This window comes from Orycteropus afer, unplaced genomic scaffold, assembly GCF_000298275.1.
Source record: "Orycteropus afer afer isolate SDZICR_OR568_19922 unplaced genomic scaffold, OryAfe1.0 scaffold00358, whole genome shotgun sequence".
NCBI lineage: Eukaryota > Metazoa > Chordata > Mammalia > Tubulidentata > Orycteropodidae > Orycteropus > Orycteropus afer.
The window spans coordinates 3,243,271-3,263,519 of record NW_006921945.1 but is presented as its reverse complement, the minus strand read 5'-3'; the positions used below and the strand labels follow the sequence as shown (position 1 = coordinate 3,263,519).

Sequence of the window (20,249 nt, the reverse complement as noted above, 5' to 3'; positions counted from 1 at the left end):
TGGTCCAATAGAGCCTGGTGGAACCACTGAGACTATGGCCCCTAACTGCTCTTCAGGTCTGGAATTGAACCCCCACCTGCGGTTTCCAGCCAAACAGAAGACAGGCATATGAGTTGAACATTCACCTGAGGTAGATACACTCCTTGGAAAGAACAAGCATCGGAGAAAGAAGGGGTGCTTATGCACAGGGAGAGAGCTCAGGGGGTAGGAGTGCATGGAGTGATGGACACAGGGAAGAGGTAACTATGGGAAGGAAGTGGGAGGGGAGCTGTTGCATTGTAGTAACCTGTGGTTAATGTCATGAGACAAAGTACATGTAAACTGCTGTATGAAAAGTGAATTTGCTCTGTAAATCTTCACCCAAATGACAATAAATAATAATAATAATAAAAGACAGGAAAGGAAGAAAAGACCAAAATGGATGTCAGAAGAGACTCTGAAACTTGCCCTTGAAGGGAGAGGAGCTAAAGCAAATGGAAGGAGTGATAAGATAAAAGAGCTGAACAGAAGATTTCGAAGAGCAGCTCGAGAAGACAAAGTCAATTATTATAATGAAATGTACAAAGACCTGGAGTTAGGATACCAAAAGGGAAGAACATGCTCAGTATTTCTCAAACTGAAAGAACTGAAGAAAAAATTCAAGCCTTGAGTTGCAATACTGAAAGATTCTATGGGCAAAATATTGAATGATGCAGGAAACATTAAAAGAAGATGGAAGTAATACACAGAGTCACTATACCAAAAAGAATTGGTTGATGTTCATCCATTTCAGGAGGTGGCATATGATCAAGAACCAATGGTACTGAAGAAAGAAGTCAAAGCTGCACTGAAGGAACTGGTGGAAAACACAGTCCAGGAATTGACAGAATACCTATCGAGATGTTTCAACAAATGGATGTTGTGCTGGAGGAGAGATTTGGAAGACAGCTCCCTGGCCAACTGACTGGAAGAGATCTATATTTGTACTCATTCCAAAGAAAGGTGATCCCACACAGTGTGGAAATTATCAACCAATATCATTAATATCACACTCAAGTAAAATCTTACTGAAGATAATTCAAAAATGGTTGCAGCAGTATATTGACAGAGAACTTCCAGAAATGGAAGCTGGATTCAGAAGAGGATGTGGAATGAGGGATATAACAGCTGATGACAGATGGATCTTGGCTCAAAGCAAAGAACGCCAGAAAGATGTTTACTTGTGTTTTATTGACTGTGCAAAAGCATTCAATTGTGTAGATCATAACAAATTATGGGTAAGATTGAGAAGAATGGGAATTCCAGAACACTTAATTGTACTCATGAGGATCCTACACATAGACAAGGAGGCTGTCGTTCAAACAGAACAAGGGGACCCTGCATGGTTTAAAATTAGGAAGAGAGTGTGTTAGGGTTGTATTCTTTCACCATACTTATTCAATCTGTAAAATGAGCAAATAATCCAAGAATCTGGACTATACGAAGAAGAAAGCGACATCAGGATTGGAGGAAGACTCATTAACAGCCAAATGTCTAAACCATTACCCCACCAGAGCTCACTGGTAAAAAAACAAGGCTCCAGGAATTGACAGAATACCCATTGAGACATTTCAACAAATGGACGCAGTGCTGGAGGTACTTACTCATTTATGCCAAGAAATTTGGAAGACAACTACCTGGCCAACTGACTGGAAAAGGTCTGTATTTGTGCCCATTCCAAAGAAAGGTGATCCACAGAACGTGGAAATGATTGGACAATATCATTAATATCACATGCAAGTACAATTGTGTTGAAGATAATTGAAAAATGGTTGCAGCAGTATATTGACAGGGAACTGCTAGAAATTCAAGGTGGATTCAGAAGAGAGCATGGAAAAAGGGATATCATCATTGATGTCAGATGGCTCTTGGCTAAAAGTGAAGAATATCAGAAAGATGTTTATTGACTATGCAAAATTATTTGACTGTGCAGATCATAACAAATTATGGATAACATTGAGAAGAATGGAAATGCCTGAACACTTAACTGTGCTCATGAGGAACCTGTACGTAGACCAAGAGGCAGTCATTCAAACAGAACAAGGGGATACTGTGTGGTTTTAAATCAGGAAAGGTGTGTGTCAGGGTTGTATCCTTCCACCATATTTATTCAATCTGTATGCTGAGCAAATAATCCAAGAAGCTGGACTATATGAAGAAGAATGAGTCATCAGGATTGGAGAAAAACTCATTAACAACTTGCAATATGCAGATGACACAAACTTGCTGCTGAAAGTGAAGATGACTTGAAGCACTTACTGATGAAAATTAAAGACTACAGTCTTCAGTATGGATTGCACCTCAACATAAAGAAAACAAAAATCCTCATAACTGGACCAATAAGCAACATCATGATATTGGAGAAAAGACTGAGGTTGTCAGGGACTTCATTTTAGTTGGATCCACAATCAACACCCATGGAAGCAGCAGTCAAGAAATCAGATGACGTATTGCACTGGGCAAATCTGCTGCAAAAGACCTCTAAAGTGTTAAAAAGCAAAGATGTCACTTTAAAGACTAAGGTGTGTATGACCCAAACCATGGGTCTTTTCAAATGTCCCATATGCATATGGACTGGACAATGAATAAGGAACCAAAGAAGAACTGATGCATTTGAATTGTGGTGTTGGCAAAGAATACTGAAAATACCATGGACTGCCCGAAGAATGAACAAATCTGTCTCGAAAGTACAGCTGGAATGCTCCTTAGAAGCAAGAATGGCCAGACTTCATCTCACATATTTTGGTCATGTTGTCAGAAGGGACCAGTCCCTCCCTGTGGAAGGATATCATGCCTGGTAAAGTAGAGGGTTAGAGAAAAATGGAAAGACATAGTATCCCTGAAAGGGAGGCCACCAGTACCATTGAGTCAATCCAACTCATGGCAACCCCAAGAGTGTCAGAGTAGAACTAGGCTCCACAGGGCTCTCGGTGGCTGGTTTGTTTTTTTTTAAAGCAGGTCACCAGGGCTTTCTTTGAAGGTACCTCTGAGTGGATTCAAGGTCCAACCTTTAGGATGCAGCCATGCATCAGCCATTTACCCCGCCCAGGGCCTCCTGGAAGGGTCAGGATCCCGGAAGGGACAGTAGCTTCACCCTTCTTCCCTCTTCATCACAAGTCAATGAGCTTGTTTTGAAGAGGAGGGAGAAGGAGAACTCACAGTGGGACGTGAGATTTCCACAGGATTCAACTCGCATGCAGACCCATCCGCTTTATTTGCAATTCATGAACTGGGAAGCTTCTGGTCTGGAAGTCAGACAAGAGCTCCAAAAGACATGAGCAAGAGACCAAAGTTATATAGGCAAAGTGGTGAGGCAAGTCCTGGACAAGGAAGCAGCACTGGGTGAACAGTGATTGGTCACTTCTGAGGTGCTTTCCTTACAGGGCACACTGGGACTTTCTGTAGCCGGTCAAAGACCATAGGTGAGGCAGCAAGCGAGCATTGGATGACTTAGATTTCGACGTCTGGAAAGGTCAGGCATGTACAAGAAATAGAAACTTGGTTAGGGTTTGGTTTCCTGATGCAGGATTTAGCATAACTGGCTCCATCTTGGGCCAAGTATTATCAGGTCAACACCATGGAGACCCAGCATTCCTGGGCTCCAGTGAAGCCAGCCAAGGGCATGTGGAAACATGGGTGTACTGTTGGGTGATACTATTCCTACGCTTGCAAACTGAGCATTTGGACCTCTGCCTTCAAGTGTTCCCAGTTCCTATTGGGTGGAGTCAAGTACTAGGCAGCGTGTTACCAGGGAATGAGCAGCAACTCAACAACCACCTGGTAGCAGAACAACCATGCCCGGCTCACCCCATGGGACGCAGAAGACACCGCAGGGCGTTGTACCTTACCTGAGACAAGGGCAGCATATAGCCTCGATATTTTGTGGGCAAAAATTCAGTCTTTATAATTAGCCTAAACAAGAAGGGAGGAAAACACAAGAATTTTGTTTTTATAAAACCAAAGAATGGTTTGTTTTAAACAATTATAATTTTTGTTGTCACGGGGATAAAGAATTCAGTAACATAGCAGTTCTAAGCAAATGTATAGAAACCAAAGATTACTAATGGTTACCAGGGATGGGAGGAAGGGAGAAAGCTGGAGGTTTGGTTTAGGGGCTCTGATGGTGTAGTACCTAAGGCATTTGACTGCTAACCAGAAGGCTGGCAGTTCAAACCCACCAGCCACCCCTCAGAAGGAAGACTTGGCAATCTACTTCCGTAGTGATACCTCCTTGGAAAGCCAAGGAGTAGTGGCTATGAGTGGGAACTGACTCAAGGTAGTGAGTTTGGTGTGGGTTTCTGAGTTTATGTTAATGGTGGTGGAATGTTTTGGAAAAGGACAGCACCAATGGGGGCCGGCTAGGAGTAAGGCAACCAGTGTCACTGAGGTGACAATGTGGAAGTTGTTGGGCTGGTGAACGTTTGGGTGAGCATGTTTTCACCACAGTCAAAAATAAATCAAAATGTCATTGCTACAGCTAATGTTGTTTGCCATCAAGTCGGACCGACTCAGAACGGCCCCTCCTTGGGTTTCCGAGGCGGTATCTCTACGGAAGTAGATTGCCCAAGCTTCCTTCCGAGGAGTGGCTGGTGGGTTTGAACCGCCAGGCTTCTGGTTAGCAGAACTGCCAGCCTTCTTGTTAGCAATCAAGTGCCTTAGGCACTATGCTACCAGAGCTCCTGTTACAGCTAATAGCCACAAGCAAAAGTAAGTAAACATAAGGACCGCTCCGTTTACACTTCCGTTGCCAAATTTATCTTACGCCTTCAACCGTGTTAAGTGACATCAGCCCACGAAAACATCCTCCAAGTCTGGTTCCCTTTTCCAAAACACCCTGGGAAAGTCAGCGTACACTCCAGGGAGCGCAAAGAGCTGCTGTGGGTAAGGATGAGGCCGGCCCCGATTTCGGATCAAGCGCACGCTCATTTCGTGCAGAGAAGAGTAAATGGAGCAGGTTCCACGGCTTTTCTGGTTGCTCTTCTCTGTTGCAGGGTCTGGGATTTATAACACACTCACTGGGCTGTTTCCTGAGGGAGTTAGAATTTCTACTGAACTTCTGCTCCTCCAGGGCCCCAAGGCTCAAGTTGAGAGTTGTTTAATTTATGCCTTAGGGAAGATCAATTCTCCCTCTCACCCATTCACGGAATAATGACGCACTTTGGCATCTCCTAACGTACGGTAAGGATAACTTCCACCAAGGCAGCCAAGGGAGAATGGCCAAAGGGACCCATTTAAGAGAGGTGCCCAGGGATCCGAACAGTTAGCAGGACGCCTGCCGCCCACACTTGTGAAACAACACTCCTCGGAGGGCAGAAGGGGGAGTAACTTCACCTCTATTTCAGGAAGTCTCATCCGCTCCACAAAGTCACTTTGGCACAGTCTTAAGTGCCAGGACAGGACGTTTAAAACGCTTGTTCCTAAACGTTACAAGTGCTTGTGGTCAAAGCCAGACTCTTCCAGCAAAAATGCTCGAGAAATTAGCAGCTTGTATTTGGGTTGACATTTTTATTGCCTCCTTAATATGGTACTGTTGGTTAGATTAGTCCAGCAAAATGTCATTCATCTAAAAAAATGATGAGTTTTAGCTAAATAACAGATTGGCTCATAAAATAAAGAATATCAAGCATGTGTTCCTTTAAAAAAAAAAAAAAAAAAAAAATCAGCCACATGAGACCGAACGGCCAACGACTACTGTAAAGCAGAGATAGAAAAGTGATGGAGCAGGGATACCAGAGTGCTGGACGCGGACCAACCTGGACGGAAGTCACGCGAGTGTTGACACACCCTGAAAAACGCAACCAATGGCCCTGAACAAGTGCTGTGGAAACTGTTAAATGGGAATCAGCTTGCTGTGTGAACTTTCACTGAAGACACAATCAAAATTATTTTGTGAAAACACAATCAAATACTATTTTTTAAAAACAGTGATAGTGATTTAGGCTCAGGAACAAGAAAGGGGACAGGTGTCAGTCCAGCACTGGCCAGCGTCAGCTTCGAGCCTCATTTGTCGCGCAAATCGCTCTGAGCAAGCCAAGCAGCCAGCACTTTAGACCCCCGGCTCGTTGTTGATGGTGTTGGTCCGTGAACCACAGCACAGGGGTGTGTGTGGAACTCTTCGGTGCGTGGACATTTCTCCCTCGGGGTCGAAAGGGGAGGTCTTCCACGCAGAGGGGGATTGGTGCAGGAGACCCTGGATCCAGTGGGAGAATGATGTGGAACAAAACTCAAAATCATAAAAAAAAGACCAGGTTTGCTGGTCTGATAGAGCCTGGAGAGACTCCTCTAGTTACCCTTCAGGTCTGGAATTGAACTCACTCCTGTGGCTTCCAGCCAAACAATAGACAGACGTATGGGGTGAACGTTTACTTCAGGTAGATACACTCCTTGGAGTGGTCAATCGTGGGAGAACAGAAGGGCAGTGTTTGCACAGGGAGACAGCTCAGGGAGCAGGAGTGCATGGGAGGGAAGGACACAGGGAAGAGGGAACTATGGGGAGGAAGTGGGAGGGGAGCAGTTACACTGTGGGAAATTGTAGTCAACATCATGAAACAAAGTGTATGAACCGCTGTATGGAAAATGAATTTGCTCTGTAAACTTTCACCCAAATCATAATAAAAATTTAAAAAAAAAGAAAGAAAGGGAATGTCTTTACCCTTGTGAGTGGCCGGACACGCCACAGCCCACCATCGTCCGCAGGAAGACAAACCAGATGTACGAGGGGGAGAAAGAGGTCAGCAAGGAGAAGTAGGCGCCCCACAGGAACGAGATGAACAGAATCTGAAGAAAGGAAAGAGGACCCGTGAATGGGACCTGTCTCAGCGGAGTGGGCCCTAACTTTCCAAGGTGTCTATGTGGCACCACATATCTACACAGGGACAGAAAAATTACACAGGGACAGGAAAATTAAGGTAAAATAGTCTTCCAACCATCGCTTCGTGCTGATAAGAACCTGGATGAAGAACAGAAGGTTTCCTCTTCTAACCAGATAACTCGCTTCTGTGAGGGGCTGAGGCAAGCTCCCCAGTCTCTCAGAATCAGCACAGCGTGTAACACAGGCTACTCTGTCGTCTGAAGGGAGGTCCTGGGTGGTGTAAATGGTTGATGTGCTTGGCTATTAGCCGACAGGTTGGAAGTTCAAGTCCACCCAGACTTCTGAAAGTCAGCATTTGAAGCTCTTGTGGAGTGTAGCTCTGCTTTGACACACATGGGGTCGCCACACGTCGGAACCAACTCTGGGCCAACGGGCTTCAGGGCTTTGATTCAAACTGCCAAGTTGATCATCAGAAAACTATCTGAGGGCACAAGAAAACGTCTTCTCCAGCCATGCAGGGGTCTTGAAGTCTTGAAGGAAAAGAAAATTCCTTAGGGATGTGATACTTGAAATGCATTTGATAAGGAAAAGTTTTATCTCACTGTGTCATTTGGTTTCTGGGAACTACTGCAATTGAACATTTTCTGAGGCTTCCTTAGCTGTTCGTACTCTTCCTGTTTATAAATTCCCGTTCTTGCTTTTTACTTGTTTTTCTGAGATCCTTGTATTTGAGTTCATGTGTCTTTGTGTTTATGGTATTTATTGTATGTACTTTGCAAGACACACCCTGTGCTATTAATGTTTTCCCGTGGGTTTCTCCCTGTGTTCATGCTTTGACAGCCCTTACCCTCCAGCAATCAGGCAGGAAGAGGTGTGGGTTTGTGAGCAGAAGCCGTGGGTTTATGTCTTGGTAGTCAGTTTGACTGCGTGTGTGAGTTCCAGCAAGTTGCTTATGGTTTCAAAATATGACAAAGTTCACTGGCACACAGCCTGCTGGCATTTGTTGTGGCCGTTGCTAGTTGCCGTCGAGTCAGTTCCGACCAGTGGGGACCCCACGTGTGCAGAGTGGAACCGCCCCGTAGGGTTTTCAAGGCTGTCACCTTTCGGAAGCAGGTCACTAGGCTTGTCTTCCAGGCACCTCTGGGTGGGTTTGAACCGCCAACCTTCTGGTTAACAATCAAGCACCTCAAGCAGTTCACGATCTGTGCCACAACCAATTCCCATAGTCTAATATTTTACCTGTGTGTCCCCAGCCACTGTACACCTAGACTGCTGGGGCTCAGGTGTGGGCACAGGTAATTCAGAAAGAAGTGGAAAAGCAAGAAGACGAAGCTGGAATGCAGTAAGCCAATGTCAGGAAGTCACCCCACACTCTGTCTTGAGTCCCCGTAGGAAATGTCCCCTTAGGAGAAATAATGATTTTACCACAAAAGAAAATTCCAAATCACCCAAGGCCCAGCCTACCTTCCAACGACCGTATCTGTCAGCCAGGAGGCCGAAGAAGATGCTGAACACCATGTAGCCGAAAAACACCATCTGGGGGAAGAGAGGGTGTGAGGAAACCGTGGTTCTCCAAGCAAAGCGTTTGTGATTGGTTAGTTTACTGCACTGGGCGGTCACTCTCCTTCCCCAAGGTGGATTGGAAACGTTTGAGCGCCGGAGTTAAGGACTGGGGGGTGGGTCATAAATCTCTCTCCCCCTGCTGGTTCTCAGGGCTCAGGCTGACCGCTAGGTTCTGGCTGCTGATTCCACACCTTGGACAGGGATACCGCCACCAGGTGGAAGCAGGTGTCCAGAACCGGTAGCCGCTTTCCTGGGCCCCGCTCTACTCACATGAACACCTGTGGGATTCCATTTTAATTAAAAAAAAAAACCAACCCCTTACTCCACACGAGTCAGGGCCACTAGGTGCTGTCTTCCTTTGTGCTATTACAGGTAAACATAAACTTTAAACACCAACCAATCATCCATTAAAACAATCCTCTAAAACAAATATAAATCCCACAATAAACCCACTTATTTTTCTTTTCTTTTTTACAAAGCTGGTTCTACCCTGATAAAATTCAAGGGCTGGCTAGGATGCCAGGTCCCTGTTGCTGTTGCTGCTAGGTGTCATCAAGTCATCTCCGACTCGTAGCAACCTTATGTACAACAGAACAAAATACTGCCCAGGCCTGTGTCAGCCTCACGATAACTGCTATACCTGAGCCCATCACTGCAGCCATCATGCCAATCCATCTTGTTGAGGGCCTTCTCCTCCTGCTTTGACCCTCCACTTTACCAAGTGTGACATCTTTCTCCAGAGAACGGTCCCGTCTTACAACATGACCAAAGTAGGTGAGACAAAATCTGCCCATTCTTGCTTCCAAGGAGCATTCTGGCTGCACTTCCTCCAGGACAGATTTGTTAGTTCTTTTAGCAGTCCACAGTACTTTCAGCATTCTTCACCAGCACCACAACTCAAAAGCATCGACTCTTCTTCTGTCTTCCTTATTCACTGTCCAGCTCTCACATGCATATGAGGCGATTGAAAATACCATGGCTTAGGTTAGGCGCATCCTAGTGTTCAAGGAGATATCTTTGCTCTTCAGCGCTTGGTCCCTGGGTGGCACAAACCGTCTGCTCTTGACTGCTGACTAAAGGTTGGTGGTTTGCACCAGCCAGCAGCACTGCAGAAGAAAGGCCTGGCAATCTGCTTCTGTCAAAGATGACGGCTAAGGAACCCCTTGGAGCAGTTCCACTCTGTAACACGTGGGGGCACCATGGGTCGGAATCAACTCATTGGCAGCAGCTTCAGGTGGTTTTGTTTATTTTACGTTGGCTGTGATGATGACTCGCCCTGCCCTCATTCAAGGCCCTCCTAAGAACTAGGGTCAGTCTTCTCAATTATGCCAAGCACCTTGAATTTTGGGATGCCCTACACAAAGCTTATGTAACCCCAAAAGCTGGTAAATGCTGTAATCCTTTTTTGAGGGATATTGCATAGTCATAAAGCTGTCTCTCCCCTCACCCTGCCCCTCTGGCATTGTGTGTATGTGTGTGTGTTTGTGTGTCTCCATGTGTGTATGTGTGTTTCCCCTGTGTGTGTATGTGTGTGTATGTGTGTGTGAAATAGGGCTAGTTCATGAATCAGTCTGTATTATTCCTTTCTACTACAAATGCATCAGCCATATTTTTATTACCTTTTTAATTGCTTTTTTCTTTTTCCTTTCAACAAATTATTCCACAGCCTCTGCCCCCTCACACACACACACACACACACACACACACACACGCAGGTCTGCTGTCTTTGCAGCTACTTATTTTTACTATAAAAATGACTCTCGTGTCTCTGATTCAAACATCACAAGAAGCTTTATTTCTCCAGTGCAGCCAGAACCTGTGGCTTAGAGGTCACAGTTCTGGGTTTTATTTCTCTCCACAGGGCTCTTACTGTGGGCTAGACAGTAAGGAGTACAGGTTACCCCTTACCTAGGGGAAGGGGAAGGGGTAAGGGCCTGGAAGGCTAGTTTCAGCCTGCAATCCCATAAGTAGTGGAAGCTAGCCCACCAGCTGAGGAGGTATCCAGGGCTCTCTGCCTGAGATAGGGGAAGAGAACAGAAGCCCCACCCCCCCAATACCCCCACCACACCACCCCCTGGCCTCAGCTGGCTCCCTTACAGCATAGGGGCAGCCACTCACCGTGGTCACCAATGCCACCTGCCAGTTCTCCAGTTGCCATTCGCAGCGGATAACTGGGGACACCACCGCTATCAGCATGATCTCCATAGCCTCTGCCACCTTAGAGAAGGAAGGATGTCATGTCTGAGGGCCACTTTGCCACCACATCTCCCAGTTCTCCCTGTCCCCCCTCCCTGGCTTCATTTATAAACCCTGTGTTCTGTACCCACATCCCTAGGTGGTGCAAATGGTTAAGGGCTCAACTACTAACCTAAAGGTTGGTGGTTCGAACTCACTTAGCAGAGACATGGAAGAAAGGCCTGGAAATCTGCTTTCATAAAGAGTACAGCACTAGAAGAAGGTCCCAGAAGACCATCTGGAAGACCTTCCAGAAGATCAGGACTTCGAAGTCCTAGTCACAGACTAGGCTGAGGGGAATGCCATTCCATACATCACGTGAGGCCCTGACACCCACCTACTGCACCATTACCTCTCTCGCTCTCTTTTTCTTTAAATACTACTTTATCGTGTTTTTATTATTATTATTATTATTATTAAAGTCTACACAGCAAGCTAGGTTTCCATGGGACAGTTACCATGCAAACTGTTTAGTGACATTAGTTACACTCTTCCCAAGGGGTCACCATTCTCTTTAACTGCATTCTGGTTGTTCTGTCTCCAGTGGTCTAGTCCCCCTGCCCCCTTATCTTCTCATCTTTGCTTTAGAGGAATTGTTGGCCTTTAGTCTCACACAGGTGGTTTGAAATAGAGCACCATTCTTATAGGCAATATCTTTTCCTTTGCAAGCCACTCTCCTATTTCACTAAATGATCTCAGGGGATAGTCTTGGTTCAAGGTTTAATGAGGATCTCAGGACTAGAGTCTCAGGAGTCCTCTGGTCTCCATTGATCCTGTTTGCATGGTCTTTTTTAAGAATTTGAGTTCTGTTCTGTATCGTTTTCCCTTTCTATGTGGGACCATCTTTTGTGTTCCTGATCAGAATGGTCAGTGGTAGCCAGGCACCATCCCTCATCTAACTCTTCCCCACTGCCTCTTCACAAGTGCCCAACAGGAGCCTGCCATGGCCCCTCCCTGCCCACACATCTACTCTGATGAGAAGATCCTGGTCCACAAGATCCTAAGACCAGGGATGAGATTTGTGTGTGTGAAATGTGAGGAGGGGAGGCGTGGTAGAGGCTCCTTCCTAGCAGTGGGGTGGGAAGAATCGAAACAGCCTATAAGATGCTGGAAGCAAATCCAAAGCCATTTGGCAAACAGCATTAACTGCCAATGTGCAGTAGACATACAACCTCCATGGACGTGGGTCTGGAGATAGACACGTGGGGATGACCTCGCTGGAGATATAGTCCTAATGCTTGTCTTTTGGAAAGAGCATCTCTTCCTCATCTCAGAGTCATGCCCTTCTGTTGTGTAGGTGCTTTGGTTGATTTGGGAAGGTAAAAAAAATTCTGTATTTTCTTTCCACTCCCTAGAGGATTGTCATGGGAAAAAGAAAAAGCTCACACTTGTTTGAAAGAGAGACACCCTAAAGCAGAGGATTTATAATTGTTTTAAGCTGAAGGACTGTTTCTCCTAGAGAAACTGTACTAGAAGACCAAACATGCAAAATGTGAGTGGAGATGATTGGTTGAGGATAGAGGGCAGCAGGCAGTAAAACCCCAACCAGTCACTCCTACTTGTTTTTGAAATCCAGAATTTTAACATTTCTGGAGTCTAGCAGAGAGATGAAGAATGGTCAACATTGTCTTGCTGGTGGTTATGGAAGTTGGGCTAGTACGAATCTTGCCTTTCTCTCTCTGTATGAGACTACCTCCCCAGAGCGCAATGCTTCTGAGAGATGCGTCAGAACTTGTTAGGTGCTACCTCCAGCTCACATTCACAGGTTGGCTCAGAGTGGGATCAGAGCTCCTCAGCATTTACTCGTTGGTCTCCCTCTTAGGCATGCTTACTCTCAGACCATCATCAGTCCACTTGTCCTAGCTGTTCCGTTCTACCTCATTATCATTATGCATCTCAGTAGGATGTAGCAGTGATTTTGCACTTGTAGTCATCATGGCTGGGGAAAGCTCTGGGGTTGAGCTGTCCCTCTTCTTTGCACAAACTGTCATGTTGCTGGGTGCTGTTGAGTCAATTCCAATCCATAGTGAACCCATGTGACAGAGTAGAACTGCCCCATAGAGTTTCTTAGGCTACCATCTTATAGAAGAAGACTGCTACATCTTCTCCCACAGGTGTCTGGTGGGTCAAACTGCTGAATCACTGTGCCACCAGGGCAGATGGCAAGTAACAAACTTCCATTAGTGTCTCTTAAAGGATCTGGAAGTCTGTAATCACAACAAACGACCTGGCAATTCTTATGCACAGTACGTTGAAGTACATTATGTTGAATTATACATGGAACAATGCCATAGTCTTCTCCTCTCTTCCCAATACCTTGATTTAAATCATTTTTTTTTAAATGAGGATTGAATTCCCAGAACACAGAGACATAGATATTCATCTGCTGGTGATGGGTCACCTACCAAAGGCAGACAAACATTAATGTTGGGTTATCTACTCAGTGTTCCTCCTCCCTTGCATACACCTCCACCCTCTGGATGGATCAGAAAGACCCAAGGTCAGGAATAAAACACTGCATCAGACAGTGAGCTTAGCTTTGTGGTATAAAGTGATCACTGAGGACACTCACCCCAGTGCTCCCCATGATGAGAAAGAGTGCAATGTGGAAACGCCCAAAGCCAATGGTCTCCACAGCATCTTCCACGGTGAAGGTCTTTGGCTCTAACAAAGAAAGGCAACGTGAAAGGGACAGGTTCTGGTGGGAAGGGAATGTGTGAGAAGAGCAATAATGGAAGGTGCTAGAAAGTTGATCCGTTATTATCAAAACTAATGAATATGGTGGGGAGGGATTAAGCAGCACCTTGTGAACTGAAGATGTCTATGATTTGCTTACCTTTGGGCTGTGGCTCTGGGGCTGTCAGGCTCAACTTCCGAAGGCTAATGTTGATGACCGGCTCTGTCTGCTTGTTTGGCATCATCTAAACAGTTCAAATTCCCCACACAGTTCCCTGATTAAAGTGAGGCAGGGAACAAGGAAAGAAAAACAAAGGTTATTGAGTGCATATTATGTGGTAGGCACATTACCCACTGCCATCAGGTTGATTCCAACTTATAGCAACTGTAGAGAACAGGGGAGAATTGCCTCATAGGATTTCTAAGGTTGTCAACTTTTATGGAAGTAGATTGCCTCATCTTTCTCCTGTGGAGCAAATGGTAGATTTGAACCACTGATCTTTTGGTTAACAGCTGAATGCTTTAACAATTGTGCCACCAGAGCTCCTATATATATTCTAGCTGTAGCGACAAAGAAATGACCAACAAGCACTCCTGGAGCCCAGATTGGTTCCTTCTCTATTCCTGCTGGAAAGCTCTCAGGCACCTTAGATAAAAGGATGATTCTAGATCTTCAGCAGGAAATGTGCAAATTGAACCTAAGACACCTTCTTATAGCAGATAGCAAAGAAAATAGCCATGCCTGCTTGGATTGCAACAGAAGATGACAGGATTCAACTTGAAAAGGCTCCCACTGGCCACAGATGAAACAAGTTGAATATCAAAAAGAATAGTGACTGCAAAGAATTGAGCTACATCAAAGATGTTAAAATTCACTTGCTCATTGTGATTTCAAAGTGAAAGACTCTTTGATCGTCTTTGGAGAATGCTAAGAAACCAACTCATTATTATGAAAGCTAGTCAATATCTTACCTTTCTTGTACCAGTGTCTACTCTTCAGGGTAACCCAACAGTTAGTGAAATAATATTATTCCTCATAGAAGAATTCCAGCTAAAGTGCAGAATGAATGATGCAACTCCAAATAAAAGAATGGATCCAGGAAATGGCCCTCAGTGGCCGATCCATCAGTAAGTGAAAGGCTGATGGAGAACTTTGCTAATGGACAAGACTGACTCACCTGAACCCACTGAGAAGCCCCGACACCATGAAAGAGAGCCAACCAGACATTCCATGGCTCCTAATGAGACGCAATGAGAAGGAAATATACAACTTCCCTCTGAAGGATTCTCACAGGAAGAAATTGAACCGGAATCTGATCAAGCTTAGGGATCTCTCTGCCAGTTTATACAGGAGACGAAGAAACTAGTCAAAGTACACCTTGTGGATACAATAATGTGGAAAATTCAATATGGTAGGACAGAGAGGTGCACAAGGGGTGCAGACAACAAAGATAAACCCTTTTACGCACACAATGCTGTGTTGTCAGTGATGACAGATTAATCTACAGGTAAATAGATGGGTAGATGGGCTGAATGATCAGGTATGTCTGAGCAAATGGGAATATACCTATGACCATATATAAGGTTGGCAGACGATATTTCTACTTACATATTTGTATGTGCTGTAGGGATGTCCAAATATATAGTAGAGCTAACAAGGGACAAAGTTATGATAGCTTCTTGGCCATGGTCAACCACCCTGAGGGAGTGAGTAGTTGGACCTGTGGGCTCAAGACCGTGGTCCCAGGGAAAATCAAGCTCAATTGGCATAACATACTACTCAAAAACATTGTCCTACATCATACTTTGGTGAGTAGCAAAAAGCTTGCAAAAGCCATCTAGATGCAAAAATGGGTCTTTCCATATCCAGAGCAAAGAAGAATGAAGAAAACCAAAGATGCATGGACAATTAATCCAAGGGACTAGTAGACCATGTGAACCTCAGCCTACATGACTATGAGACCAGAAGAACTAGATAGTGCCTGGCCACCACTGTCAACCACTCAGAAAGGGATCGTGCAGGAGATCTTGCATAGAGTGGGAGAACAGTGTGGGACAAAGCTCAAAATCATTACAAAAAAAAAAAAAAAAAACAGGTTTACTTGTCTGATAGATATGGTGAGACCTCTTAGATTATGGATCCTAGTTACCCTTCAGGTCTGGGATTGAACTCACTCCCCCAGCTTCCAGACAAACAACAGACAGCCATATGGGGTGAACATTTACATCAGGTAGATACACTCCTTAGAGCAACCAAGCATGGGAGAACAGAAGGGCAGTGCTTGCACAGGGAGATAGGTTGGGGTGGGGCAGGAATGCATAGGAAAGAAGGACACAAGGAAGAGGTAACTACAGGGAAGAAGTGGGAAAAAAAGCTGTTACAGTGTAAAGAATTGCAGTCAATGTCATGAAACGTGTATGAACTCCTGTATGGAAAATGAATTTGCTCTGTAACTTTCACCCAAATCATGATAAAAATTTCTAAAAAAGAATAAATGACCAAACTTTAATAAATAAGTGGTAGGGTAAAAGGGGACGGGGGACTGCCATCAAGTAAATGCCAACTCATAGCAACCCTATAGTACAGAGTAGAGCTGCCATAGGGTTTCCTTTACAGAAACAGACTTTATGGAAGCAGACTGCCTCATCTTTCTCCCACAGAGTGGCTGATAAGTTCAACCACCAACCTTCTGGTTAGCAGCCTAATGTTTTAACCACTGCACCACCAGAGCTCCTTAAAATCAGGGAAGGGAACCCATGAACTAAAAGAAAAAAGACAATCAACCAAATTCATGAGTGGGTCTTACTTGGATCCTCATTTAAACAGAGAACTGTATTTAAAAAAAAAAAAGACTGTGGTGCAATGAAGTATTTGGTGTCTTCTAGCCGTGGTCCTTGTGACTCCCACCGGATGCACCAGATGACTGGATGAGACTACGCAAATGCAAGGTGCTTCTGGCCCCCCTGGGGGATTGGATAGCTTGTGAGAAATGTAAATAAAGTACGTGGCATCTTTGTGGGGGTGGGACCATGCAAATAAGGTGCATGGAACTCTAATGTGGGGATTGGTTAGTTTTGTCATTCTGCTAGGCTTAAAATAACCCCTTCCAGAGGGAGCAGGGGGACCTTATTGCCATCAAGAGAGAAGAGCTGGAGGTGGAGAGGACCTCGTCCTTGAACCCGAGATCCCTGCACTGGGCCTCCTTCACAAAGACGGCAGAGAGGGCTAGCTGGGAGACCAGCTGAGATGACCTGCTCAGGGACCAATAGGCATGAGACAGTGATGGGCTTGCCAGTCCACAGAGCAAGTGCTTGTGGGCAGGAGGCTTGCTGGTGGGGTGAGGGGCACCGAGGTGCCCCTAGCAGCGGAGCTAAAAGAGCTTTGAAACACTTGCCGGAGCAAGGCAGATGCCAAGCCGAGAGGTCAAGGGCCAGAGAGGCGTGTCTGAAGGCACAGCAGAGGGGAGGCTGTTCTGACTGAAGAATTGTGTCCTGAGCAGGTTCCTGAACCTCATTTGTAACCTATTACTTCCCTAATAAACCCCATAATTTTGAGTATTGTCTGAGTTTTGTGAGACCATTACAACGAAGTATCAAATTCAACAGAGAAGTAGTGAGTGCCATGGGAGGGACGGCTAGCGTCAGAATTGGTAAAAGGCTGGAGGGTGGTAGCATGTCTGCCTCATAGGAATAAGCCTTGGGCTGCTGCTGATGGCTCTGTTCCTCTTTGTGAAGTTAGAGGAGGTCAGAAGCAGATGCTACCCTCGTGGCCTTTTTGCAGACTATCAGAGAAATTTAAGCAAGTTTGGAAGTTGATGATATTTAGGGATTATTAGAGACATTAGACATCACCGTGATATCATGGTTGTGGTAGAAGAAAAGAGTGCTATCATGGATTGAATTGTGCCCCCCACACACACCCCAAATAAGTGTCCACTTGGCTGAACCATGACTCTCAGTGTTTTGGCAGTTATGTAATGATGTAGTTTTACAGTTATGTAATGATGAAATCGTCCTCCGTGATGTGATGTCATGTGACCAGCCAGTCAATTATAAGGGGATTAGGGTGGGATGCAACACCCTTATCCAGGTCATAGTCCTGATCTCAACTAAGAGGAGTTTTCTTCAGGTGCGGCCTGCATCACCTTTTATCTTACAAGAGCTAGAGAGAGGAGCAAGCAAAGGGACCTTCTGCCACCAAGAAAGAAGAGCCAAGAGTGGAACCCAGCCTTTGGACCCAGGGCCCTGCACAGAGAAATTATTGGCCCCAGGGGGAGATTGAGGACAAAGACCTTCTCCCGACACAAAGAGAAAGTCTTCCCCCAGAACTGGTGCCCTGTGCTTGGACTTCCAGCCTCCTAAGCTGGAACTAACAAATCTGTCCTGGAAAAAGTGCAGCCAGAACGCTCCTTGGAAGTGAGAATGGCCAGACTTCATCTCACCTACATTGGTCATGTTGTCAGAAGGGACCATTCGCTGAAGAAGAATGTCATGCTTGGTAAAGTGGGGGGTCGATGAAAGAGAGGAAGGCCCTCAACAAGATGGATTGACATGGTGACTGCAGTGATGGGCTCAGGTATAGTAGGGATCATAGGTTGGCATAGGACCAGGAAATGTTTTGTTCTTTTGTGCATAAGTTTGCTAAGAGTAGGAGATGACTAGATAGCACATAACAACAACAACAAGCTGTGAGAGAATACATTTTTTATTTGTTAAAGCCATCAATTTGTGTCATTTTCTTTTATAGCACTAGATAACTAAACAAGTCCTTATTTTTAGACACATGCTAAAATTTTTATGGTGTGCATGGAAGCGGGCCACAGTAAGCCAGCCCCAGGAACAGCAGAAGGCAGGAGTTTGTGTACTTGGAGGCAGGCCATGGTAAGCCAGCCCAGGAGAAGCAAAATGCAGGTGTTTGCACCCTGGGGACTGGCTGGGTAAGCAAGCAGGGTAGGGGAAACTAGGAAAGGAATGAGCCATTTGGAACAACTGAGGAAGACAAACTTGTCTGTCAGTTTGTCATACTGTGTTGGCTTGAGTGTTGCTGTGAGGTTGGAGGCTATGCCACCAATGTTTCAAATGCCAGCAGGGTCACCCATGGTGGACGGGTTTCAGTGGAGCTTCCAGACTAAGATAGGCTGAGAAGAAGGAATAGGGCATCCACTTCTCAAAGAACTGGCCAGTGGAAACCTTACGAATAGCAGTTAAACACTGTCTGAAGTATGACTGGAAGACTTGAACAGCCCTGAAACATTGTGTGATATAATGCTGAATGATGAGCCCATCCAATTTGAAAGCACTCAAAATACGACTGGAGAAGAGCTGCCTCCTCAGAGTAAAGCCGACCTTAATGATGCAGATGGAGTAAAGCTTTGGGACCTCCATTTGCTAATGTGGCATGACTCAAGATGAGAAGAAACAGCTGGAAACATCCATTAATAATAGGAACATGGAATATACAAAGTACGAATCTAGGAAAATTGGAAGTTGTCAAAAATGAAATGGAATGCATAAAGATCAATATCCTAGGCATTAGGAGCTGTGGTTGTGTAGTTCCTAAGCATTAGTGAGTGGAAATGGACTGGTTTTGGCCATTTTGAATCAGACGACCATATGACCTACTATGCTGGGAATGACAAATTGAAGAAGAATGTCATGGCATTCATCATCACAAAGAATGCATCAAGATCTGTCCTGAAGTACAATGCTCTTGGTGATAGGATAATATCCATAAGCCTACAAGGAAGACCAGTAAATACCATTATTCAAATTTATGCACCAACCACCAAAGCCAAAGATGAGGAAATTGAACATTTTTACCAACTTTTGCAGTCTGAAATTGACCAAACATGCTTTTATCACTAGTGATTAGAATCCAAAAGTTGGAAACAAAGAAGAATCACCAGTAGTTGGAAAATATAGCCTTGGTGATAGAAATGATGCTGGAGATCAGATTTTGCAAAACCAGCAACTTATTCATTGCAAATACTTTTTGAAAACAACACAAACAGTAGCTATACACATGGACTTCACCAGATGGAGTACATAGGAATCATATTGACTATATCTATGGCAACAGGAGATGGGGAAACTCAATATCTTCAGCCAAAATAAGACCAGGAGCTGATTGTGGAACAGACCATCAACTGCTCATATGCAAGTTCAAGTTGAAACTGAAAACAATTAAAAGAAGTCCACAAGAGCCAAAATATGACCTTGATTATACCCCTCCCAAATATAGAAACCACCTAAGGAATATATTTGATGCATTGAACATCAGTGACTGAAAACCAGAGGAATTGTGGGATGACATCAAGAATATCATCCATGAAGAAAGCAAAAGATCATTAAAAAGACAGGAAAGGAAGAAAAGACCAAGATGGATTTCAGAAGAGACTCTGAAACTTGCCCTTGAATGGAGAATAGCTGAAGTAAATGGAAGAATCAACAGGATAAAAGAACTTAACAGAAGATTTCAAAGAGCTCTCGAGAAGACAAAGTCAATTATTATAATGAAATGTGTGAAGACCTGGAGTTAGAAAACCAAAAGAAAAGAACATGCTCAGCATTTCTCAAGCTGAAAGAACTGAGGAAAAAATTTAAGTCTCAAGTTGCAATATTGAAAGTTTCCATGGGCAATATGTTGAATGATGCAGGAAACGTCAAGAAGATGGAAGGAATACACAGAGTCACTATACCAAAAAGAACTGGTTGATGATCATCCATTTCAGGAGGTGGCATATGATCAAAAGCCAGTGGTACTGAAGGAAGAAGTCAAAGTTGCACTAAAGGAATTGACGGAATACCCATTGAGACGTTTCAACAAATGGATGCCGTACCAGAGGCACTCACTCAGCTATGTCAAGACATTTGGAAGACAGCTACCTGGCCAACTGACTGGAAGAGATCCATATGTGTACACATTCCAAAGAAAGGTGATCCCACA

The 20,249-nt window shown here is 44.7% G+C and overlaps 1 protein-coding gene across 1 annotated transcript in view; it reads right to left on the bottom strand.

Annotated features, from left to right (window-relative positions):
• SVOPL (SVOP like) overlaps positions 1-13,545 on the bottom strand; it is a 46,621-nt gene extending 33,076 nt beyond the window's left edge. The window contains exons 1-6 of the mRNA XM_007952797.1: positions 13,464-13,545; positions 13,200-13,291; positions 10,511-10,609; positions 8,294-8,365; positions 6,671-6,795; positions 3,867-3,930 (exon numbers count right to left, since the gene is read on the bottom strand). Of these exons, the coding sequence (XP_007950988.1) occupies positions 3,867-3,930; positions 6,671-6,795; positions 8,294-8,365; positions 10,511-10,609; positions 13,200-13,291; positions 13,464-13,545 (534 nt within the window). The remainder of the gene's footprint in view (positions 1-3,866; positions 3,931-6,670; positions 6,796-8,293; positions 8,366-10,510; positions 10,610-13,199; positions 13,292-13,463) is intronic.
• Between the last annotated feature and the right edge of the window lie 6,704 nt (positions 13,546-20,249).